The sequence below is a fragment of the Simochromis diagramma genome, unplaced genomic scaffold (assembly GCF_900408965.1).
Source record: "Simochromis diagramma unplaced genomic scaffold, fSimDia1.1 OVJJ01000705.1, whole genome shotgun sequence".
Classification (NCBI taxonomy): Eukaryota; Metazoa; Chordata; class Actinopteri; order Cichliformes; family Cichlidae; genus Simochromis; species Simochromis diagramma.
In genome coordinates this window covers 4059537-4085083 of record NW_024387448.1, presented here as the reverse complement: position 1 = coordinate 4085083, position 25547 = coordinate 4059537, and the positions used below count along the sequence as shown (strand labels likewise).

The 25547-nt window shown below is 41.9% G+C and overlaps 1 protein-coding gene across 2 annotated transcripts in view; it reads left to right on the top strand.

Moving 5' to 3' along the window:
• Positions 1 to 25547, top strand: part of lamb2 (laminin, beta 2 (laminin S)) — a 53228-nt gene that overhangs the window by 17234 nt on the left and 10447 nt on the right. Inside the window, exons 3-22 of one of the 2 annotated variants that reach the window (XM_040013753.1) lie at positions 2469 to 2638; positions 2760 to 2895; positions 6786 to 6859; positions 6954 to 7142; positions 7897 to 7960; positions 10979 to 11181; positions 12119 to 12239; positions 12439 to 12627; positions 15071 to 15250; positions 15346 to 15458; positions 17230 to 17309; positions 17845 to 17980; positions 18067 to 18225; positions 18320 to 18447; positions 18528 to 18660; positions 18731 to 18923; positions 19256 to 19399; positions 19906 to 20137; positions 22813 to 22982; positions 23446 to 23481. In XM_040013753.1, the coding sequence (XP_039869687.1) occupies positions 2469 to 2638; positions 2760 to 2895; positions 6786 to 6859; positions 6954 to 7142; positions 7897 to 7960; positions 10979 to 11181; positions 12119 to 12239; positions 12439 to 12627; positions 15071 to 15250; positions 15346 to 15458; positions 17230 to 17309; positions 17845 to 17980; positions 18067 to 18225; positions 18320 to 18447; positions 18528 to 18660; positions 18731 to 18923; positions 19256 to 19399; positions 19906 to 20137; positions 22813 to 22982; positions 23446 to 23481 (2850 nt within the window). The remainder of the gene's footprint in view (positions 1 to 2468; positions 2639 to 2759; positions 2896 to 6785; positions 6860 to 6953; positions 7143 to 7896; positions 7961 to 10978; positions 11182 to 12118; positions 12240 to 12438; positions 12628 to 15070; positions 15251 to 15345; positions 15459 to 17229; positions 17310 to 17844; positions 17981 to 18066; positions 18226 to 18319; positions 18448 to 18527; positions 18661 to 18730; positions 18924 to 19255; positions 19400 to 19905; positions 20138 to 22812; positions 22983 to 23445; positions 23482 to 25547) is intronic. The other variant, XM_040013752.1, reaches the window with a different exon arrangement.

Sequence of the window (25547 nt, the reverse complement as noted above, 5' to 3'; positions counted from 1 at the left end):
GTATCAAGTAGCATCTGTGTATATCCTCTCATTGTCTGCACAAAGGCTGTCTCTCTTTTTTCTTTCACCCATCAAACCATCCATCTGACTCGCTCAGTTTCCTCTCAATGTCAGATTTCTTTGATATTAATAACTGCTCAACAAATCCTCTAACAGGTGTCTTTTGTGTAATCAACAAGCACACAGTTGTTCACTTAAAAAGGGGGGATATACAAGGTTAAAGTGCCTTTAAACTGTCATTTGAGCCATGAGTTTAAATACATTAATGAGTGTATCTTCATGCAGAAGAAGATAGAAGTGTTGGTGTAGATGCACAGGTGTGTGTGAGACTGTGACCTCATCTGCTTGTTGCTCACTTAGCTTCAACAAATGTGAAACTTTGTCAAATGCCAGTCAAACACAGGTTTCCTCCGTAGTGTATGTCAGGATTGGGTGTGTCATATGTCAGTGTCCATGTGAAATCCTCTGCGCTGTTGTCATCAGGCTCCTGTCCGAGCTCTCAGGTCATCTGACCCAGCGGTCCCCAACCTTTTTTGCGCCACGGATCGGTTTATGCCCGACAATATTTTCATGGACCGGCCTTTAAGGTGTCGCGAATAAATACAACAAAATAAAACTAGTACCGGTACCGAAAAAAAGAAGATTTATTCATAACACATGTGACAAGACCCAGGAAAACCGAGTTAACGATAAAAACGATAACAAAATAAAGCTAAAAACCGATAAAAACCCTGAAAACCACACATTTCATACCCAAGCCTCAACGACCAAACGACTCACGGACCGGTACCGGTCCATGGCCCGAGGGCATATACAAAAATCTAAGCAGAAGCTCTTAGGGGACAGAGCGTTCCCCATTGTTGCCCTGAGGTTATGGCATAAATTGCCTTTGGACATTAGACAGTCACCTGCCTCATCTGAGAGTATAAAGGTATAGCAGGTATAGCACCTAGTCTTTCCTTATGTGTGTAAGCATTAAAAATATCAGTGTTTCACAGAAACGCCCAATTATGCAGAAGGTTGATGTCATGGCAGGCTCACAGTAGTCATTTAGACGGACATTACTCCCTCTTGAGAAAATGAGCTGAAACTGAGTCACATAAAAGGTTCAAAATAAGTGTGCTGTCATTGTGCTGTCAGTTAAGTTTTGGAGCCTTGCCCAAAGGCTTTCAGAATCCCACTGGCTCACCAAGATCTCAATAAATGCATGTAGTTTATTCTGCTACAAAAAAAGTTCATAGTAAGTTGTTAAGTGTTAGCATTTTATCTTTTAGGGCCATTTAAAGTGCATTCATAGAGAGGGAGGGTGGATTAGAAACACCTGTTATTTGACAGCCCATAGACTGACAACAAGCACCCGAAGGTCTCGTCTCATACCAGTTTCCTCATAGCAGTACATACACAAACGATCAGAGGTCCCAGGAGGAGGAACTCACGTCAAGATGTCCGGTGGAATGTGTGATGGCTGCTGCTGGTTGTCATGAAAGTTTATGAGGTTTATTTTAACTCCCACACATAGCACTGCTGTTCAGTCACAGCGAGGCTCTAGTTTTGTATCACCTAGACGCCCTGTCTCGGTACTTTGTGGTGCTCACCAAATCTATAAAAACAGGTGTTTCTGCTTTTTTACGTAGCTTACGAGTCTGGCTTAGAGTAAATAATCACATCCCTATTATAATCACCATCAATAAAAAGGAAACCTGCATTGGCTTCTTCCCATATTTGGCTTTTAGCCAGCGCCTGTGCTCGGGTCATTTCTTTGGAACACATCAGAGCCTGTTAACCTTCAGAGCTGCTTTGACATAATGTTGTCCCAACACTGAAATATTTCTTGCTACTGTTTGATTGAGAATTCAGCTATGACTTATTGATAAAATCAGATTTTTGTTTTGTTTTTTGTGTAGCTGAGCATTATTCTTTGTATGTGGCCAGTACAGCATACCTTTATTAACAAAAGTGCTACACTGTCAAAATGCACAAGGAACAATAGCACAGAGGTCACTGAAATCTGTGTTTTCAGTTTCATATATAATATCATTGATGATCTGTAGAAGCAAACTAATTTGCACATAGTTATTTTTGACCATTAGCTCCTATTATTTCCTTACAGGGAGTGATGTGAGAATTTCCTGATGTAAAGGGCCATTGCTAACTATATCTGCCACCATTTCAAAAGTTTCTCTTTGATATTTTGCAGGGACTCACAATGGATGTTGATGAAACTAATGCAGCAGTATTCCATTGACTCAAAGCTGCACATGTTTAGTTTCACTACCCATCCTAGAGTCTTTTCCTTGGGAAGTGATAAGAGCTTGTGATGTTGTCTAAATAATCAGGTCAGAATGGAGGGTACTGATTAGGTCTGCTTTACTTGCCAACTCAAGCTCGTGAGTGGGTGCACTGCTGGACAGTGATGCAACCATTGTTTCCTGTTCGCTTTAATGAATTTCCTGTGTTCTTTCCTTCAGTCCTGACTGTTGCTGTTGGTCAGGACCCCAGTCAAAGCCACGGCTGTGCCCATGGCAGCTGTTACCCAGCAACTGGGGATTTACTGGTTGGACGAGAGAAGAACCTTAAAGCCTCATCCACGTGTGGAATGAGATGGAAAGAGCCTTACTGCATTGTCAGTCATTTGCAGGTAAGTGTTTTTGTTGAACTCTGCTTTAATCTCAAGTAAGAATTGAAGGAGTTAAATGTGTTTCTTCACTACATTCTGTCTGTGACTCTGTCACACTTCCTATTTTGCTGTCCTGCCGCAGGATGAAAAGAAGTGTTTTGACTGTGACTCGCGACGGCCTTATAATCCACTATACAACACCATCAGTCACCGGATAGAGAATGTAATCACTACCTTTAAGCCTCACCGCAAGAAGTCCTGGTGGCAGTCTGAGAATGGTGAGGAGACTTTATGGTCATCTACTGATTTCCAAGCCAAGTTTTTGAATAAAATCTCTTCGGGAATCATCTTGTTGGTGCAAAAACCCATTTTACCTGTAAATGAAAATAACTGAAAAAAAGCAGCTGTTGTCCAAAAACAATGTTCAAAAACTTTCAGAAAGCCAGGAGAACTATTGCTAAAAACAACTTTAAAACTGTAAGAGAGTCTAGCTCTTTGGAAGCAAAATATGAAGACATGAGGAGTGATTTTATGATTGATGAGACCTACAGTGGGTTTTTGTTATTGTTAAATGTCTCTTAGATTAGCGTGAAATTTTGCATAGTTTTCACACTTTCCTGTCAACCTCAGATGTACTCTCTGTTTAGTGTGTTTTGCGAATATTAGCAGCATGTGCCAGATCATGTTAGCATTCATGTTAGCATGTAGCTTAAAGACTGCTGGACATAAGAGCAGTAGACTCATCATATTCCCACATAGCAAAATTGGTATGGCCCTGATCTGGCCCACACAATGTGCTTACACATGGCCCACATACCGCAAAGAATGACGGCCCTTTGGTGGCCCAGATCTCGCTTGCCTGAGATGGGCCAGCACAAGGCCAGTTGCAGACACACTGGTGGTCCTGTGCTGGCCCATGCGTGGATTACCTCTGGTAAACCTCATCTGGGCCACAAAAGTGGCCCAGATGAGGTATGTTCTTTACGGTATGTTGGCCATGTGTAAGTTGTGTGCAGCCACGGGCCAGTTGCAGACACACTGCTGGCCCAGATGTCAGCCTAATGTGTGCCTTAATCAAGCCATGTAATAACAAAATGTGCTGGAACATAATAGTGCAAAAGTAACATGACAAAACTCTGTTCCGACAGTGAATGGACGAATTGTTTTACAGCGCTTCTCTACTCTCCCGGATTACTCAAAGTGCTCTATACAACATGCCATGTTCATCCAATCACAAACTTTCTCTAAACTGAGTGCTTCCTAACTACATTCACACTCTTGACATACAGACTAGAGGAGCCAGGGATCGAACCACTAACCTTCTGATCAGTAGGTGACCTGTGCTACCTCCTGAGCTTCAGCTGCCCACTAGCAAAGATGAGTAAACCCTCACTAGGTTTTCGATAAAGTGTACACTCACAAACCTGTCAAACCTGCATTTGAAACGTTGGCTACCATAGCAGTATAGTATTGCAACATGGCATTTGGGTCTTCTAACTAAAATAGGAAAATAGGAACATAAATAGTGCCATCATCGCCAGACCTGGCCCACATCTGGTTGACATACACCCTGCCATGACACCGGTCAGTCAGAAGTGCCAGCTTAATACCAGATCTGGGGCAGACCTGTTTTCTATGATCCTGGGCCACGTAACCCAAACCACAATCAAGCCAGATGGTAAATGGCCTGCATTTGTATAGTGCTTTACTCAGTCCCTAAGTACCCCAAAGCGCTTTACACTACATTCAGTCATTCACCCATTCACACACACATTCACACACACATTCACACACTGATTATGGCAAGTGCACTGACAGAGGCGAGGCTGCCGGACACCACCGGAGAAATACAGTATTAGTTTTGTACACTTATACACGCAAACTCTCTCACACACACACACACACTCAACCACACACTGTGGCCAGCATCCTCTGACCAGCTACAGATGTCCTTAATAACAGAGTGAGCTCTGCATGCTGTGGCATCTGAACAGAGTGAGGGAAAAGGAGAAGATGAAAAGTTAAGACTCTGATGTCAAAATAAGAGTGAGAATAAGTGGAATATTTAAGACAGGGTGGTGCACAGCAATAAAAACAGGAAGAGGAACAAACTATAACTGTTTTTTTCCAGGTGAGTTAAATTCTTCATCACTATAAGTGGTCGTAAGGATCTGTGCATGACTGGCCAATTTGACACAGTGCTCGTTTTAGTTGTTTGTGAGTCATTCCACAGTAACAGAGTGGTGTTGATGACAGCACTGTGAAGCTCTAGACCCAGAATAGATCGGGGAGAAACAGAAGAAGAAAAAGAGGGGCAGGAAGTACAGTGACTATTTTTACTCCTGGTAGCTGCAGCTTTTTCCATGGCATCTTTGTGGCATTTGTTTGGTGAATGTGGCAGCGCTCACAGAAGGCCGCTTTGATAAGGACACAGTGCGTTGATTGTCTTTACATATTAAATAGAAAGCCCATTTCCTGGGATTGCATGCAAAAATTACAAGGACATGCAGGAAAAAGCAAAAACCAAACAACCAAACCAAGCAACAGGAAATAACCAAAGGCAGTGATTAAGAATCCTGATGAAAACAGAAGGAGTCCAATAAAAGGACAGGACAACAATGAGGATGAGGATAAAACACAAGGAGGGAATTTAAAACACAGAAAGCCACACAAGGGACTGACCTTCAAAATAAAACAGGAAATTAACTGACAGGAACAAAGAACAAGCTTGATGCAGACATGGGGAAATATAGGAAACACACAAAAAAGTATAGGATTATTAAAATTTAAAGGAGCTACAACTCTGTTAAATTTCTTGAATATTGATCAAGTAGCAGAGGGCATTGTTAATCATTTTCTGCTGCTTTGGTGTTACTGAATTTAATAACAGGTGAACTAGAGGGACAACAATGGGACAACCTCCAAAACAGGAATGGTTTCAGAAGTAAGGGTCCCTATTGGTCGACTCCTCCAGGATAGCACATCAGTATGTACATTCGCCAGAAGGTTTGCTGTTTCTCCCAGCACATCTCAAAGCCATGGAGGAGACTCGAGAAGAGGGAGTTACTCTAGGAGAGCTGGCATTTGCTACAGAATACCAGAATCGGCAGGTCCACCACTGGCACCACTTTCACAGATTATGTTTTGATCCATTAGATGCTGCCCAGTTTCACCTCAGTCTGTTCAGGAGCTCAGTGGTCTTCTGGTCTAGATCTGGGAGGAGATCCTCCAGGACACCTTCTGTCATCATCTGTCTCATTATATGAGCATGGGCCAACATTGTCAGGCATGCATACAAGCACATGAGGCTATACAAACTGAGTAGCATCTGAGTAGCTGCAGTGAAATTTCAGCAAGATTGACTAGCCTACCACATCATTCTTTCACTTTGGGGTGTGTTTGAATTCAGCCCTCTGTAGATGTATCATTTTAATTACCATCAAACAGCATGGCATCTTTTCATTCCTAACACATTTCCCAGCCCAGTCTAGATGATATAGACCAGTATAGATATTTTTTTCCTCCACTAAAATTTGATGTGTTTTTAAAGTGTTCATTTATTTTTTTTGAGCAGTGTACAAGGATCAGGCAAAAAATAAGCCTTCAACAGAATTATGAGTGTCAGGTGCTCAGTGGAGCAGGTGTGTTGTGTGCAAACTCATTATGTGTGTTTCGATTCAGTTACATAAAGCAAAAACTGATCTATAATAAAGGTCAGAATCTACTTTCTCCTCCTTTTCCCCTCAACCTTCTTTTAATAGTAGAGTCTAGTGCCCAAAATATTTTATTAGTACTATGGAAAGATCCTTTTGGCTTTGTTACTGCAGAATTAACACAAAACAAGGAGAACAAGAGTGAAAGTAGAGTGGCCCTTCAGAGAGCTCTACAGCTCAGGAAGTATGTGGGCATTTCCGGCAGGCACTCCGCATTTCTCCTGCCAACAGTGAATGTTTTTCCTGTCAAGGATCCATTCCACCAGCTAAGTGTGTGGTTACCACTTCACATAATGCCATTAACCTTTATTCTGTGACATCCATCTGTGGGAAATGATCATTTGAATGTAAGCAGTTTATAAATTCTTCATGCAAACCAACTGACGGACATTAGCAGATACAGAATGAGTGAGCCTTATTAACATCTCTGCCATTCCTTGTCTTTGTTCCCACAGGAAAGTCGGATGTCTTTATCCAGCTGGATCTGGAAGCAGAGTTTCATTTTACTCACTTGATTATGACGTTCAAGGTTAGAAAAATATCACAGATCATTATTTTGACCTTCATATTTTCACATGCAGTCAAAATCATATATGAAACAAAAAAGCGCTGTTCTTTTACAGACTTTCCGGCCAGCAGCCATGCTGATTGAGCGTTCAGCAGATTTTGGTCGTACCTGGCAGATCTACCGCTACTTTGCCCATGACTGTGCCGCTGTCTTTCCTGGAGTCTCACAGGGTCCTCTGCGTAACATAAATGACATCATATGTGAGTCACGCTACTCTGATATTGAGCCATCGACAGAGGGAGAGGTGAGCGACTGTTTTGATGCACTAATCCAATTTGAGACAAATGTGAAAATGCCCTTGATCTTACAGCATTGTTTAAATCTTTGTGATTTAGGTGCTTTTTGTAGTCCACACGTAGGACACACTTACAGCCTGGTAGTGTATCAGTTTATAAAATTTCCTAGCAAGTGAAAAATTCCCAGTTTAATCCTGGAAGGAAACACAAATCTTTTTTAAGGTTTGCAACATGCAGGGCATTTGGTGTACAAATTAAATGCTGCTTTGCTGAGCCCTTGCGAATAAGGGAGCAGCTCAAAGTAGCTTTAGGTGTAGAAATTTACTTTCTCGCTGAGAGTCTTCGTGCCGTTTTGCTCTCACTCTCTTACCTTGTCTTGGACTGTAACCAGGGGGAAACAGCCTGGCTCAAAATCTGTCAGTGTGGTTCTTTTCTGGGGTAATTATTAAACTTTAAAAAGGAGGTAGGCTGTTTTGTTTGTTTCAGTTTTTTCCTTTTTGACAGAGCAATATCCAGAGTATCTATATTTTGTTCTGCTAATCCTTTGAAGGCTGGAAATTAAGTAGCAAGTCCTTTGTCAGTTTGATCTCCAAAATAACAACACTTCTTTTAACAGATTCTGAGCTTTCAAGTAGCACCTACTGTCCTAAAAAAGGACAACTAACATTTTCTATTTGTTAATTTTGTCATATATGGATATAACATGATGTGGCATAATACACATAATACACGCATGTGCATAATATTTATTTCCCGGCTTAGGTCATCTACAGAGTGTTGGATCCAGCCATCAGGATTCAGGATCCATATAGCCCGACTATACAGAGTAGGTCCCACACAACAGCCTGCAGCATGCAGCAGTCATCAAAAATGTTAAACAGATAAAAAACCTGGTCTGTATTGCCTGAATCTTTCTTTTTTGGGGTTTAATATTAAAACATATCAGGCATCATTTACATGTTCGTCTAACAAGTGAAAGGTTGTTGTTCAACTCCAAAACCTTTTATGGGGTTATGTCAGGAAAGGCATGCAGAGCTACCCCTTGTGACAAGCGAGCAGTTGAAAGTAGCTAGCTAAAATTAGCAATGGAAAAGTGCCTGTGAACTTTTTATGTAATGTATTTTATGTAATTTATATGTATTTTTAAGAGATCTCGGACAGTTAGCACATCTCAGAACAGAGAGGTCGTCCACAGTTTGCTGTGGACTTTCCTTTGCAGTAACTTCATTAACAACAGGATCAAGGTCTGACAGGAAGCAATGCTCTGTGTTCTCTTTGTGTGTTCTACACAACTGACAGGTCAGATGTTACACATGGATGTCTGATTTGGTTAAAATATAAGAAAGCCAGTCTCTCAACCAGTCTTGTGTTTCAACCAAAGAAACCTTCAAACCTTTTCCCTCACTGTCTTAAATTTTCAGTTTGTCAGAACATGTCCATTCCCCTTCTGCTCCTTCTCTAGTCTGAATGGCCATGTGGTTTCCTCCTCCAATCACCCCAGACTAGAATAGCCTCTGCCCTGGTGACTGGATCCACTGGAGGTTTCTTCCTGTTAAAGGGGAGTTTTTCTTTCCCGCTGTCACCTCTTATGAGCAAGCTGTAAGTGCTTAGGTATTATTGTAGGGACTTTACCTTACAATATAAAGCACTTTGAGGCGACTGTTTTTGTGATTTGGTCCTATAGAAATAAAGTTTAATCAAATTGACATTGTTGCAGGGATAAACGTGTGTAAAGCTACTCTTACTCTGTATTGTTTTTCAGATAAAAAGTAGCAAACCACACCAGTGTCCTAGATTACACCCACCCTCATCACATCTGCTATTTTGTGCTGCTTTTGGTAGATTGAGTAGGTCATTACCGAAACGACATAGCTGTATCCATATTCAGAAGTTGGTACATTGTTGGTAGGCCACCCTTCAAAAACATTGGTGAATATCTTAATTTGCCCAGCTCAGTAATTATTGCCCTAAGAGTTCTTGATGAGCAGTTGCTTCTGTAAAAACAAGCTTCTGTTACAGTCTTATAATGAAGTACATGATCATGTAAATGAAACATTACTAGAAGACACCCACGACAAATGTGTAAAAAAAATCAAACCAAACCCCCTGCCCTTTTCCCCTACTAGTCATACTCACATTTATCATCATAAATCAAACTCCAGCAGACACAATTAGCTCTTGTTATTCAGCTGTGACACGTCTCTCTGGGGTGTGAAACATGGCCCTGCTGTGTGGAAGACATGGTGAGATGTGAAAAGCAGCTGCTTCTCTCCCACGCAGCCTCCCCGTCCTAACTCTCATATTTAGACTGGCAGGACATGAGAGCTTTTCCCAGAAACCCTAGCATGATTTCCAGTGCATCAGCAGAGGCTGTCCGGCTCAGTTGTTAAATATGTTAGTGGAGCTGGTCCACATGTAGTACTCTAACCGCCTCACAGCTGAACTGTTTATATTTAATGTCTGCTGCTTGCAAGACAATTGATTATATCCAGTTTAGTTCTTCTTCGGTTGCTGTTTAATTGTGTCTTTGTCTCTTGAGGAAGAACCCCCCAGGGCACGTTACTGATGGACATTTACACTAATAATATTACTCACTTAATATTCACCTTTTGTGACCTAAATCCTCCGACCACACTCAGTACACACTCACTGGAATATTATACAGGAAGCTCAGTTGAGAACACAAAATCCTTAACTTTACTTGGTTGTCGGGTACTTGCCATAGCGTTCATGCAGTACTGATGTTCTGCAAAAATGTCTTTAGCATTACTGCAGTGATTTATAGGTCTGTGATATTTAGGAACTTTATATTATTCTTGATTGGTTTTTTTGCCCGGGTGGTTTCTGCTTTGTCGCAGTGAAGGGAAAGGTCCTGTGTTCTAACATGCACTATGCTACATAAACATTAGTTTGTGTGGTGACTGCTATTGGTAAACAGCTGGACTATAACCACAGAGAATGTTCCAACATGTCGACAGGCTGAAAAGACAGACAAATCCCTCTGGAAAGCAGTGAGCTTCCTTCCCTAGCTCGTGCCAAATAGTTTCAGAAGATTAAGGTACAGGATGAGGGAAGGACTCTCTCAACGCCACATTCCATTACTGTCTGTCATTTTTGGACATGGTGTCAGTTTAAAGCTGAAGTTGTGCTGGATATATTCAGTTAGCAGCACCTGTAGTTTCTACTCTTTATAGCAAACAATTAAACAAGTCAAACAGGTGTAGTTCTCAAAGGTGTTTGAACTAAGACGCTAAAAAAATATTGCCAAAAATAAATTCATATATGACTGAAATATTTTTACCGTAGTGTAAGGAAGTACATATAAGGTGTTTGGACTGGCGGCAGCAACAAATGTAACGTCGAGGTACCTCAGAACTATGATGGCTAACTGATCCTTCCACCATCCCAAATCATTAACTTCAGTTAGTGCGTAATGCTTTGCCTCACATTCAGCTCTGTCATGCTCCACTGGCTGACGTCCTCATGCTGCAGCAGTGATCCTTTGGACAGTTGTGTTTAATGGGGATGGACAGCTTTTTTTGTGCATCTTTTATAAACCCTTTTTTTAAATTACTTTCGCTACCCCACTAATGTCATACATTAACTAAAAGAGTTTAGCTGTCATCTAGTTTTTTTTCTTCCCACTGTCACCAGTGTTCACTGATAGGGGATCGTCTGATTGGTGTTTTTTTCTTTCTATTGTCGGGTCTATACCTTTCAGTACAAAGTGCCTTGAGGTGCTTGTGATAAAGTTGAATTTAACTGAATTTAATTATTAGTAAGCTTAAAATATCTGCACCCTGTTCCTCTTCTGTTTATTCCATCTGTGTCTTCTTTCCATCAGACCAGCTAAAGATCACCAACTTGAGAGTGAATTTCACCAAGCTTCACACGCTGGGGGACAACCTGCTGGACCCCAGAGATGAAATCAAAGAGAAATACTACTATGCAATATACGAGCTTGTCGTTCGTGGAAACTGCTTTTGTTATGGCCATGCCTCAGAGTGTGCCCCCATTGATGGCATCGAGGATGATGTAGAAGGAATGGTGAGTGATGAAGTTTTCAAGAAAGAACAGTGACGTCAGAAAAATCCAATGCAAACAGAATCTCACATGTTTTTTAACTAAGCAAAAAATATATGTATTTGTACTTTGGTTGGGTAACGTCGGAGGTTTCTTCCTCTTAACAGGGAGTTTTTCCTTCCCACTGTCACCCCCGATGAGTGTTTGCTCATCATGGTTCATCTGGTTGATTATTGTCGGGTCTTTAACTTACATATAAAGTGCCTTGAGTTGACTGTAGTTGTGATTAGGCTCTACATTTTTAGTTTTGCTACTGTAACTGTCCACTTTCTGCTGTGACCCAACAAATTTCCCACGTGTGGGACTAATAAAGGGTTATCTTATCTTATCTTATCTTATCTTATCTTATATAAATAATATTGAATCCAACTGAATAGAATATAAGCTATATATATTATGTGGCTGCAGTCTCGAAGCCAGTGACAATGCCCACAACTACTACTTTGTGACATATAAATACTAAGAAGTACTCACAGTATTAGCATATTTGATAAATTAATTTATAAAGTTGTTATTATGTAGAGACGATCATGAATATATGCCCAGAAAGAGATTTTATTAAACAGCTACATAAATATAAAATTAATGCTTATAACCCACAAAGTTAAGGGATGCATTTATTTGGCCAGTTAAAGTGGGAAAAATGAAACATGACTAGGTCTTGCTCAACTCCCATTCCAGTCGCCAAACGTGCCATTAAACATTTGCTTGGTAAAGGTCTAATGGTGAAACATTCAACCCAGTACCATGGCAAAGGGTGTAAGCGTGCTTGACTGTGTGCACAGACAGAATACAGAATACAGAGCAGTGCCTTTAATTAGCACATTACAGCCTGATTTTTCTCATCATTTCAGTGTTCTTCTTTAAGCCCCCATTCCCTTACTTCTTATCTCATGCTAAGGTTCACGGCAGGTGTGTCTGTAACCATAACACTAAGGGTTTGAACTGTGAGCAGTGCGACGACTTTTACAACGACCACCCCTGGAGGCCAGCCGAAGGACGCAACACCAATGCCTGCAAGAGTGAGTACGGATGAATGAGCTGGTTACATTTAACATTGTAACTGTTGTAGGTTTATGAGAATAGAAAGTGAAATAGCTCACACACTGGTATATCTGTTAAACACCTCAATAAAAGTTTAAAAAGAAGGAATAAAAGTAAAGGACTAATAATCTATAAGGAAGGACTCATTAACATGAAATAAACCTGTTTTTTCTTCAGAGTGTAACTGTAACAGCCACTCGACAGCCTGTCACTTTGACATGGCGGTGTATTTGGCTACGGGAAATGTCAGCGGAGGAGTGTGTGATGACTGTCAGCACAACACCATGGGACACCACTGTGAGATATGCAAACTTTTCTACTACAAAGACCCTGTCAAGGATATAAGAGACCCAAGAGTTTGCATACGTGAGTCTGATAAAAAAAGGAATGCTTCTTTGAAATATTCACATTTGCTGTGTTGTGCAGGATTTACCGCCTGCTTGCACAGCTCTTTGGCTACGCGGGGAGAGAGATTGTGGGAATTCAGGCACAAACTTGTGTGCAGTCCTCCAAAAGCCAGCATGATCATAGTGGTACTGTGTAGGTATGACTGTGAATGAGAACAGAGGCTGATTTTACCATGAAGAAGAAGAAATGGTTCTTCGTTGTTTTTTTTTCTTTTACAAAAGCATTCTTTGTATAACATTGACTCTTCCCTTGTTGGCAGGAACAGGTCTAAGGACACAAGCCTGAAAGGTTCTGTGTAGCTTTTGGATACAGCTAACATAGCAGCGTGCCTGGACCCTTTACCTGTGGCGTTATTTAAACACAAACAATGGAAACAGGGCCAAGTGGCTAGCCTGGATATGGTTATACCATAACTGTGATCAGCCTATCAGCTTTCAGCTGCAGTTTCGAGGGGTTAAAAGTGCTCCGTGTGTAGTGCTGTATTTATCCACACAAAAGTTATTTTAAAAGTCTATAATCAATGCATGTGCACTACAGGCTTCACGTTTCCGCCTCTGGTTAAGACGAGTTTGATGAAGTTAAAATTAAGTTAAATAGTTTAGTAATTATTCTGTCAATGTGAGAGCTGATGCTTCTTGTTGGAGGATATACAGTGGGGAAAAAAAGTATTTAGTCAGCCACCGATTGTGCAAGTTCCCCCACTTAAAATGATGACAGAGGTCAGTAATTTGCACCAGAGGTACACTTCAACTGTGAGAGACAGAATGTGAAAAAAAAAATCCATGAATCCACATGGTAGGATTTGTAAAGAATTTATTCGTAAATCAGGGTGGAAAATAAGTATTTGGTCAATAACAAAAATACAACTCAATACTTTGTAACATAACCTTTGTTGGCAATAACAGAGGTCAAACGTTTACTATAGGTCTTTACCAGGTTTGCACACACAGTAGCTGGTATTTTGGCCCATTCCTCCATGCAGATCTTCTCGAGAGCAGTGATGTTTTGGGGCTGTCGCCGAGCAACACGGACTTTCAACTCCCGCCACAGATTTTCTATGGGGTTGAGGTCTGCAGACTGGCTAGGCCACTCCAGGACTTTCAAATGCTTCTTACGGAGCCACTCCTTTGTTGCCCAGGCGGTGTGTTTTGGATCATTGTCATGTTGGAAGACCCAGCCTCGTTTCATCTTCAAAGTTCTCACTGATGGAAGGAGGTTTTGGCTCAAAATCTCACGATACATGGCCCCATTCATTCTGTCCTTAACACGGATCAGTCGTCCTGTCCCCTTGGCAGAAAAACAGCCCCATAGCATGATGTTTCCACCCCCATGCTTCACAGTAGGTATGGTGTTCTTGGGATGCAACTCAGTATTCTTCTTCCTCCAAACACGACGAGTTGAGTTTATACCAAAAAGTTCTACTTTGGTTTCATCTGACCACATGACATTCTCCCAATCCTCTGCTGTATCATCCATGTGCTCTCTGGCAAACTTCAGACGGGCCTGGACATGCACTGGCTTCAACAGCGGAACACGTCTGGCACTGCGGGATTTGATTCCCTGCCGTTGTAGTGTGTTACTGATGGTGACCTTTGTTACTTTGGTCCCAGCTCTCTGCAGGTCATTCACCAGGTCCCCCCGTGTGGTTCTGGGATCTTTGCTCACTGTTCTCATGATCATTTTGACCCCACGGGATGAGATCTTGCGTGGAGCCCCAGATCGAGGGAGATTATCAGTGGTCTTGTATGTCTGCCATTTTCTGATGATTGCTCCCACAGTTGATTTTTTTCACACCAAGCTGCTTGCCTATTGTAGATTCACTCTTCCCAGTCTGGTGCAGGTCTACAATACTTTTCCTGGTGTCCTTCGAAAGCTCTTTGGTCTTGGCCATGGCGGAGTTTGGAGTCTGACTGTTTGAGGCTGTGGACAGGTGTCTTTTATACAGATGATGAGTTCAAACAGGTGCCATTCATACAGGTAACGAGTGGGGGACAGAAAAGCGTCTTACAGAAGACGTTACAGGTCTGTGAGAGCTAGAGATTTTCCTTGTTTGAGGTGACCAAATACTTATTTTCCACCCTAATTTACGAATAAATTCTTTACAAATCCTACCATGTGAATTCATGGATTTTTTTCCCACATTCTGTCTCTCACAGTTGAAGTGTACCTCTGGTGCAAATTACTGACCTCTGTCATCATTTTAAGTGGGGGGACTTGCACAATCGGTGGCTGACTAAATACTTTTTTGCCCCACTGTATTTACAGTGTTATAGAAACCTCTGCATGGACCTGTACTGGGCCATGTAGTATTTTATGAAAATCGCTGGATTCACAGCAGAAACCACACAAACTAGACTAAGTGTAGATTTTCATCATTTAATGCTGCACGTTTTTCCCGCAGCGTGTGACTGTGACCCAGACGGTTCACAGAATGGGGGGATGTGCGACAGCCACACGGACCCGTCTCTCGGCATGGTGGCGGGTCAGTGCCGGTGCAAGACTAATGTGGAGGGGCCGCGCTGTGACAGGTGTAAGACAGGCTTCTTTGGTCTGAGCACTGACAACCCTCACGGCTGCCAACGTGAGTATATCCCCTCTTAGCAGTCACACAAGTTCTGAATAGTCTCTGTCTACTACTCACTACTATCTCCACCCTATGCCCCCACCTACATCCAGCTTGTCAGTGTGACCCCAGAGGAACAGTGTCAGGTAGCTCCCAGTGTGACCCAGTCAGCGGAGACTGCTTCTGCAAGCGTCTTGTCACTGGACGCAGCTGTGACCAGTGTCTGGTACGATGTCACAGACGCACTTAATGTTTTAGACTTATCTTAAATGTCTTCATTTTTCATTTTATGTACTCCCTCTTTGTCTCTTTCCCCACAAACAGCAGTAACCCATAGAAGGTTGTGATTAACCACGGCAGACCCGGTGACATGTCAGTGCTCTTCAGCATGCTTTATTTCACAGTTGTTGTTAAACACACAGTGAACGGCCGCAGCTCTCCCACTACCAGCCGCACACATCACCAACAACAACCACCACAGTGCCATATTTAAGATCCGCCTTCCCTGCACGACACCGCAGGCCACGCCCCGCCACAAAGGTGTTTTCCAGACTAAAGCCGGTCAGTCATTCTTGGGCTTTATGTCTAGATCTGGCTGAAAAGTGATAGCCAGAAATTCATATTCACCCACTGAGCAAATTTCCATTGATTACAGATTTAATGTCCTAGTGGTCAAGCTGGTGACCAAATAAATCAATTTAGGTTAACTTTGGATCAGAAGTAAAAGTTTGGAAGACATCTGAAGAACACCCAGCTGTTTAAAAAGTGTAAACAAACTAAAGTTCAAGCAACAGTTGGTTGGTGTACAGATTCATATTCCTAGAGAGCGATTTTTAAAAAACAATTTATTTTTTAAAATAAAACAAACACTTAATATATATATGTAACAAAAAATCATTTATACCATCCAAATGGGGCATAAACCTGCCGGATGAGGTCATGTCATGCTGATGTGCCAGAGTGGTGAAGTGGTAAGCAATGCTTTGATATAGTTGTAACATAGTAACATCTTGCTGCCATTTTGCCTTCATCTGATAGTTAGAGTCATTAGAGGTGAGACAGAGAACAGGGGAATTACCTGCAGCAAAGGTCCTGAAAGGTAACTTGGCAGCTGAGAGCGTTCACAGCCGTGTGTTCCCTCTCAACAGCTCAGACCTCCTTAGTTTGCTTCTTTCTTTTAAACCACTCCTCCCCCTTTTTACATGCTGTATTTCACATCACAGTTGATACAGTTTAATTACAACAGCATCAAATTAAGTTTGACATTTCCTCACACCCTCTCTGGCCAGAAGGTGATCAGCTTCCTGTTATAATTCGTTCTCTTGTCAAAACCCCCCTACTCAGCCAGGAATAGTGTAGGCAGGAATGTGTGCTCCTGCCTGGGTCATGCGTCTAAATTTAGCCCAGGGATTTGTGGCTTGTCCGGTTGGTGTGGGTTACAGCAGGCCCTAAATGGTCAGGTCTGGACCTGGTCCACAAGTGGATCCTGTTGTTTTACAAGCCTGCTTTTAGGAGCATTAATGTTCAGTGGAAAACTATTTTTAAGCACCCTGTCACTGCTTTGAAACTTTAATTATATATTATTATAAATTATAAATTATCAGGGTGAATGCACATTCATCCATATCCTTCTGTGTCACCGCAGAGGGATGGATGTGAGGCTGGAACCAGAGCACACAATAAGCAATAACCAACTTTTTATGTAACTGTAATGGAGAAACCACAAAGTATTCGTTTAGCAGGCAAAACATAAAAGTAAAAAGTGAAACTGCTGACTGCGAAAACATGTAGCACACTGTCAATTTAGCTTTTTCTGAGCGAGAAGACAGTGTGACAAAGTAAAGTTAAACCATCGGGGCAGTAGTGGTGCCCCACAGCTTGTTTTATTGGACTACAGAGCTGGACACAGTAGTGTGTATGGTAGTAGTGTTTTGCGTGGTTACTCTGCTCGTCTGTATCAGTCAACCTGCCCTCTGTCTGTCCTCGTGTGTTTCTAGCCAGAACACTGGGCACTGAGCCATGACCTGAACGGCTGCAGAGACTGCGAGTGTGACATTGGAGGAGCACTGGACAACCAGTGAGTGCAGCTCTGAGTCGAGTCAACAGTTAGAGTCTGTTACAGCTTAGAGGACCTTTTAAAACCATTGTTAGATGGATGTCTGCTCAAAATACTAGCTGGTGTACTCAGCGGGATAAAAGCAAAAGGAAAAATGTAATCTTTTTATCCAAGCTGATCCATGCTGATCCAGCTTAGAAGTTCTGTGAGTCAACTTTAACTACAGGAAAAATCAATAGTGCTTTATTTTCTGAACTAGAGCCACTGAATACTTATTTTGCAGCTCTGTTTGATATGTTTGGTACACACAATCATCTTAGCCAAAGCGTAACCACATCTGCAGTTTCAGCATAATGACTTGTAATAAATCTTGTCATCTCTTAACTTTTCATCCAACTCATCAGGACAAAGTTAATGAATAGCATCATAAATAGTAATTAAACCTTCCCATCACATCCCAAACAATAGCAAAGTACTACTGTGCATCACGGATCTTCTGGTATGGGTGCAGTTATGTTATGGCAGTGATTTGACAAGATGTATGTGTTATTCATAGCTGCTCCATAGAGAGCGGTCAGTGCCGCTGCCGCAGTCACATAACAGGGCGCCAGTGTACACAGGTGGAGTCTGGATATTTCTTTATGGCTCTGGATCACCTTCTTTATGAGGCTGAGAGCGCCACAATGGGACGGGTGAGTGAGGCCGTCACACATTGGTAGTCAGGCTCTTTAGTGAGAAGAAATCTCTACAAGCATGTCGTCCGTGTTTATGTTCTCAGGGCTGTGTGGTGGACATCAGGGAGCATCAGCCTGGCCGACCTGCTATGTGGACAGGTCTTGGGTTTTCCCGGGTACCTGAAGGTGGAACACTGGAGTTCCGTATTGGCGACATTCCCTACTCCATGGAATATGATTTGCTCATCCGCTATGAGGCGCAGGTATATGTGACTGTTCGTGTACCGTGTCATGTGTCATCAGAAAATGAAAGGAGTCCGCAAATACATGCTTACCATGCACAATGTTTCTATGCAGATGCCCCAGGACTGGGAGGAGGTGCAGGTAATGGTGATCCGTCCAGGGCCGATTCCTACCAGCAGCCCTTGTGGAAACACCATCCCCGACGATGACAGGCTCATTGTCTCTCTGCCTGCTGCAGCAAGGTCTGTGACTCACACATTTGCACACAGGTGCGTGTCAGTACTGGTGTACGGTAACTGTGCGCTGCCTGCGTTCTCCTCAGGTTTGTGGTGCCTCTTCAGCCTTTGTGTCTGGAGAGAGACGTGACTTACACCCTCCGCTTGGACTTCAGACGCTATCAGGATGCCAACAGTATCCTCAATGGAGCAGCCAACGCCGTCCTTCTTGTGGACTCTGTGAGACGCATTTCAGCTGTCTAAAATAAGAGGTGTTTTCTTGCCTTTTTAACAAATCCTTCTTCTCCAGATCGCATTGATGCCACGGCACTCCGCCATGGAGATGTTCAATGCAGGAGATCCAGCCTCCAACATCAGGAGGCAGACCTATGAGCGGTATCACTGTCACGACGGGGCAAAGAGTGTGACGCGCCCACTGATGAGTGACACCTGTGCCAAGCTGATAAGCAGCATGTCCGCTATCATAAATGATGGAGCTCTGCGTGAGTTACAAATAAAGCTTATCTGTTTGTATGACTTTATGATTATATGTTTATATTTCTGGAGCCTGCATGATCTCAGACAACATCAGTGAAATTAACACTGTTTATGACACCATTATTAATCGCTTTTTGCCATTATTGTCCTCCTTAAAGTTAAATGCAACTCTCAGAAACGCCTTAAATCACTCATTATTTTTCGTATCATTTTCAAAATGCGCTCCAGACGGGTGACTTTAGCTTGACTTCTTTCCTCTTTTCCTCTCATTGTGATTGTTGTTTATAATACATGTTTGGATCCGGTGGTTTGATGCTGGTGCTTCTCTGTCCTCCAGCTTGTAATTGTGACCCTCAGGGGTCCATCAGCTCTCTGTGTGATGTCCGGGGAGGCCAGTGTCGCTGCAGACCCAATGTGATTGGTCGACGTTGTGACCAGTGTGCTCCAGGAATGTATGGCTTTGGGCCCTCAGGCTGCACAGGTGAGAAGTGCAGATCCAGCTCAGGCCTTTCTCATTTTTCCTGCAGGTCCATTCCATATTTTTTCCCAGCTGCTAATGTTTAAACATTTCCTCAGTAAGTTTAAACATTAGTGGCGATGAGAAGTTAAACATTAGCAGGGATGGAAAAGCAAAGTATTATGAGATAGCCTGACTCTTTACGAACTAAAGTGTCATACAAGTCAAGAACTACTGAAGCACTCTTTAGTGGAACCTGTTGTCAACTCACACCAGCAACATTACAGGTGTTGAGTAGTGAGCTTGAATTGTGTACTTGTACATTTACAGTTCTTTTAATGAGTTGTGTATAATGCATCTGGCGCCCTCTACTGCCTGTCAGTGCAACTTTGCTATGCCCAAAGCCCACTTTTTCTTATTTCTACGTTCAACTCTTTCTCCCACCTCCTCTTCTTTTCCCATCATGTCCTTCTAAAACCCTCTCATCCTTTTTAATTTCCTCTTGTAATCTCTGTCTGTTCTCTGTCAAGCCTGCGGTTGCAGTTTGGACGGCTCCGTGACCCGACTTTGTGACAAGTTTACCGGTCAGTGTCAGTGCCGTCCGGGAGCATTCGGTCAGCGCTGTGACAGATGCCAGTCGGGTTACTGGGGCTTCCCGAGCTGCCGACCCTGCCAGTGTAACGGGCATGCAGACCAGTGCGACCAGAGGACCGGCGCCTGCATCAGCTGCAGAGATAATACTGGAGGGGACAAGTGTGAGAGGTGATGATACAGTACTAGTTTTCTTGGAATCTTGTGGATGAGATCATCAACGATGATTTTATTCAAAAGTTTAGACAAAAAAAGAAAATGTTTGCAAAATATAGGGTTAGAGTTATGACTCTGCGCTAGTGCTGGAGTTGTCACCAATGATGCCTTAAACGTTTAGGGATAGGTTTACAAAATATTGATTTTCTTTTACTTTGATTCCATCTTAAATGAATAATCCAAAGATATACAGATTAAATTTAAGTCTGAATCTGAATCAGAATACTTTATTGATCCCTAGGGGATATTATGTAAAGTGGCATCTGGCCACGCAAGAAGCCAGAGAATATGAAAGGAAACACTACAAACAGCTTCAGACACAAAAGAAAGCTAACGGTTCACACATCAGAGCAAAAAAGCACTTTGATGACGTACTTTGTAAGGCATTACTGCAAACAGTGGCTTTGAGTAAAACTGTGTTGTTTCACAGTGGTTAGCACCGGTGCCTCACTGCAATTGGTCAGACGGGTAAGATGGCGCAATCAAGGCTGGCAGCCTTAACCCAATTTCCCTCGGGATGAATAAAGTATTATCAATCAATCAATAATCCTGGGTTCAATCCACCTTTCTTGTGGACTTGTGTTGTGTGGGTACTCTAGTCTCCTCACGCATGTTAAGGAAACACACTAGATTAACTGGTGATTTTACCTTGGCTGTAGTTGTAAATGCGAGGGTGGATGTCTGTGTCTCTGCGTTCGCCATGTGACAGATTGACAGCCTGTCCAGGATGTATCCCACCACTTTGAACACTCCTTATTGTAGCTGGCATTCAAATACTCGCCGGGCATCCCAGTCAGTTCGAAACTGACTGTTTACATTTGCAGTGCATTTTAGCAACACCTCCTCATCAACACAGCCAGTGATGACTGTACCAGGAAATATGTGCTAAGCTAACAGAATCAGCATTGCAGAAAAAAACCCCTAAAGAAAGAGAACATTTGGAGCTTTTAGCTCACAGAGGTTATTAGTGTGAATGCTTGAAAAGCATTCACAGTATTGTTCTTCTAATCTTTATTATTATAATATTTTATTTTTCCGTACGTTTTTTGAAAGCCTACTCCTTCAAAACCGTTCAACTTAGAAAAACCATTCAAACATCGTTAGATTCCTATTATTTTGGACATGACTGCTTCTATTTTTCTCATTTTTAACATTTATATTTTTAATTTTATTCAACTTTATTCAACAAAAATTTCCCATGTATTTCAATGGGGAGACCCTTCAAATTCTCATTCAACTTACTCATTTTTAAACTCTTACTACTTCCACATACATTGACATAGAGACACCATTCAAACTTTAAAACGAAGACAAGACATTCAACTATTCAACTTGTATTTATCTTTTCAATATCTATTATACTTTTTCTTCAGTTCCAGTTTAAGTTTCATGATGTTTTTTCACCCGTTTCAGAGTTTATAATGGGTGTGTATGGGACGGAATGTTGGGGCTAGAGTGAGACAGCTCAACTGCTAGAGTGAGAGGAGCGAAAAAATTAATCATAAAATCTTTTCTAAAACTGCTGCTGTGTCCACTGCGTTTGCTCTACAGGTATGATTTTACCCTCAAAACGTAGCCATCGCTGTCCTCTTTCATCCAATGTGTTTACTATTGTACTAGGTGTTATGGTTCTTTCATAAATGCCACCAATGCACAGCCTCCTCCCTCCAACTCTTCCATAGACTCTAATGTTAAACTTGCTCAGAAGGTTCGTTTGAAAATCAGAAGAGCATGGTGTCTTTACACTGTCACCACGTCCATATAATAAACTCCACAGGCATGAAAACTGAGAATTAGGTAGACTAGACATTGCTGTCGCTCACGGTGAAAGAATTTCGTCAATACGACTTTTACTTTTCATTTGGGAGCGATTTGTTTCGGCCTGACTTTTCTGTTCATTTTAAGCAGCAAAAGTGAGGTGCATGTCTGTGTACGTGTGTATGGAGCCCTTGGGTGCGGTCACTATAGCAACCAAGCTCACACCTGCCTGCTTAACGAGCTCTCTCTGCCACTCTGCCAAGATTCATCTTAAACACTTCTCTTTCAACTGCTGCTGTGTCCACAGTGTTACAGCCATCATTTTACCCTCAAAACGTCGCCATCGTTGTTCTCTTTCCAACATCTTGTCTTTCAAAGCTCAGAGATGTAAACTTTTTAAACTGTGTGGATCCAAGTGGAGGGATCACATTTTAGTCATTCAGTGATTCAAAGAATATGACCTTTTAATATTCTTTCAGATGTTTTCTGACTCTAAATGTTCTTTTCTCAGTTCTTAGGGTTTTCTAATTGACATTTAAAACATTTTCAGTTTTTTTCCAACTTCTTCTTCTGTGTAACCTTCAGCTTTTAGGAGTTCAGCACCTTTGTTTTCAGGTTAAATTCGTTTTTTATTTTTTTTGTTTTTTATCTCATTCAATATTTTTAACTCAAAATTCAGCAATTAATTCATTTCAGTGCATACATTCAGATTCAAGCATTCACACTGCAGTTTCTTCAGAAAATGCACTTTCTAGTTGTACATGTGCTACATATTCACTATTTGAAACTTTAGCCACATTTAAATTCAATATACACTGCTGTAACAGAAGCACACCTGTTCACCCGAGTCACCCAGCTTGTCATTTCTGTAGGTGCGCCAATGGTTACTATGGCAATCCAATTTTGGGCACAGCATCCGGCGGTCAGTGTCGTCCGTGCCCCTGCCCAGATGGTCCCAACAGCGGACGCCACTTTGCCGTGTCTTGTTATCAGGACAGTCGTCACAGACAAATCATCTGCAACTGCAACCAAGGATACACAGGTAAACCTGAGTCAGTGCACTCTCCTACTGTCTCTGTACCTTAACTTCTGTTTGTTCCTCATCCTCAGCACGTGACACTGACTGGTGAGACCAGATGTGTGTGTGCTAGCTTTAGTTGCACACAGTTTAAATACTTTGTGATACTACTTATCTGATGTATATTCAGCTGTAAGTTGTGTCACTTAAAGATAACCATGAAATATTAGTATTTTATGTCACTTGTGCTTCATCAGCATTGTTTTTGTAGCTGATTTGGATTTTGTAGCATATCCTGTGATTTGAATAACCTCAATGATTGATATTAATCTGAAACAGTGCTTACAATCTACAAGCTACAGTGATAACACAAGTTAAGACAGGGTAGAGGCTGTAACTGAAACGAGGTAAGGATGATTCTTTGACAGCGGCTTCTGGTGAATGGTAACCTTTATCGTTTCCTCCCTCCCCTGTATTACTGGCACAGGGATTGTTAAACGCTCCGGGGCGAACATTTTTAAGCGTGAGTAATGATGGTTGACCCTGCTCCCTTCCCCTCCCTGTCCACCAACCCTCACTTTCCGCTCCACCATTCCTACCCATGCATGGCTTCAGCACCCCTCCCATCAGTGGTGCTGTGCCACAGTGCACTCCTGAGTGAGACCTGGCTCAAAGAATGCCAAATCCTTTTCTGTGACTGTCTGTGATTTTTGTGCGCCTGAAATTAGAAGTTTAAACAGCATTAGAAGTGTAGAAATAGCATTTGAACCACATCTGTAAAAATGCTCCTAATACAAGGGCCTGACCCAGATTCAGTGTTTTTGAGCAGTTCTTCCAAAAATAAACATTTTAAAGTGCAAAGGAAGCGTAATGTGGGCATGAGTCTGGGTCAGTTTTGTGTTTTGAGCAGGTTTCATCTCTTTCTGTGAATTAATGATGTTGAGAAGTGTTAGCAATTGTGACAATATGGCCATACAATCAAGATAAACACATTTATTTGTATTTTATTTACTCCATAGATAAAGCATAATGGAGCACTGCAGGCCCTAAAAATGCAGATTTCTTTATATCCACAGCTCCCACTTTCTGCTCCACACTGTTTTTTCGTCCCTTTGACCTCCTCTCTCCTTCATTCTTGTCTTCCATCCAACTTTGCTGTCGTCTAATCCTCTCTGTACTTCAGTGTCTGTGCTGCCAGTGCAGCTTGACTTTACCTCTCCCCACATTCTCATTCTTTCTTTCTCTAAGTTTCTTCTGTGCTCCAGTTCCTGCTTGGCTCAGGTATGCCAAGTATTTCGGCTTTGATGTCCAACTTTTAAGGGACAGCTAATAATCTATGAAGACACTGTCAAAGCTGTGTGCAGCAGTAGTTGATGACATAATACAGTATATTACAGATTAGGACAGAATTATTAGGCCACCTATCAAAATTTTATTTTTTCATTATTTCCCAAGTTCTGTTAAAACAGAGAAAGGAATTTCCAAATATCCTAGTTTTATTTTAGATGCTTATGCTATCTTAGTTTGCACACAGACAAAATTATAAAAAAAAAACTACCATGGCCAAAATTATCAGCACCCCGTGATGTTAATAGTGGATTTTGCATCCTTTCTTGCTGAACAGCCTGCAGTTGTTGTGGTTTTCAACAAGTCTACACCAGGAGTGATGTATGTTTTGGGTCTTTGTGGTGTTGGAAGAGAAATCGACGACCCAGACCTAGTTTACCTGCAAACAGCTTGAGGTTCTTCATTCAGGATGAGGACCAAAACGCAGGACTCAAAGATGGGAATTTAACTGAAAACAACAGCTTTATTGCTTGAAATAATTCTTCACAAATATAAAAAAACAAAACCGAAAGCAAGGAACTCGAAATATGAACTCAAACCAAAACACACAGAAACTGGGAAACTAACGGACAGAGACAAACACAGGGCTTAAATACACAAGCAGGACAACGAGAGGATTGCGGAACAGGTGGGAACACAGCTGGGACAAATGAGACATTCATAAAGACATGGACTAGACACTGAGACGTGGAAACATGACAGACTCGGGAACAGAGGAAACATGGAGCACAGAGACAAAAGTAACTAGACATGGAATATAGGGACGACGTAGTGACAGAGAACCAAGACTAGCATACAACACACGACAGACAAACAAGGAAAACAAGAATACAGAACAAACCTTCACTAGGGACATGAGACCAGGAACACAGCAGAGGCACAGAAACAGAACAGAAAACCATAGCAGATGAAGGCATGATGCTAAAATCACTGAACGTAAATATTATAAGCCATTATGTATGCGATCACAGGTGTAGTATGATGTCCTGGAGAAGAATGTGGGGACAAAGATGCTTCACTAATGAAACTGGTTAACAAAACACTTTTGAGTGATGGCAAGTAACAGAACTGCTACATAACAGACTGCTTTAGTAAAATATTGGATTTATGTAATCATTTCCTTGCTTTAAAAAATGGGTTGAGCCAAGCGTTACTAACAGGTTTCTTTTAGTAGAAAGGACTTGAGAATCTGTTCATGATGAGGGGCCGTATAACTTTTTAAACCAAGATTGTCTACTGATT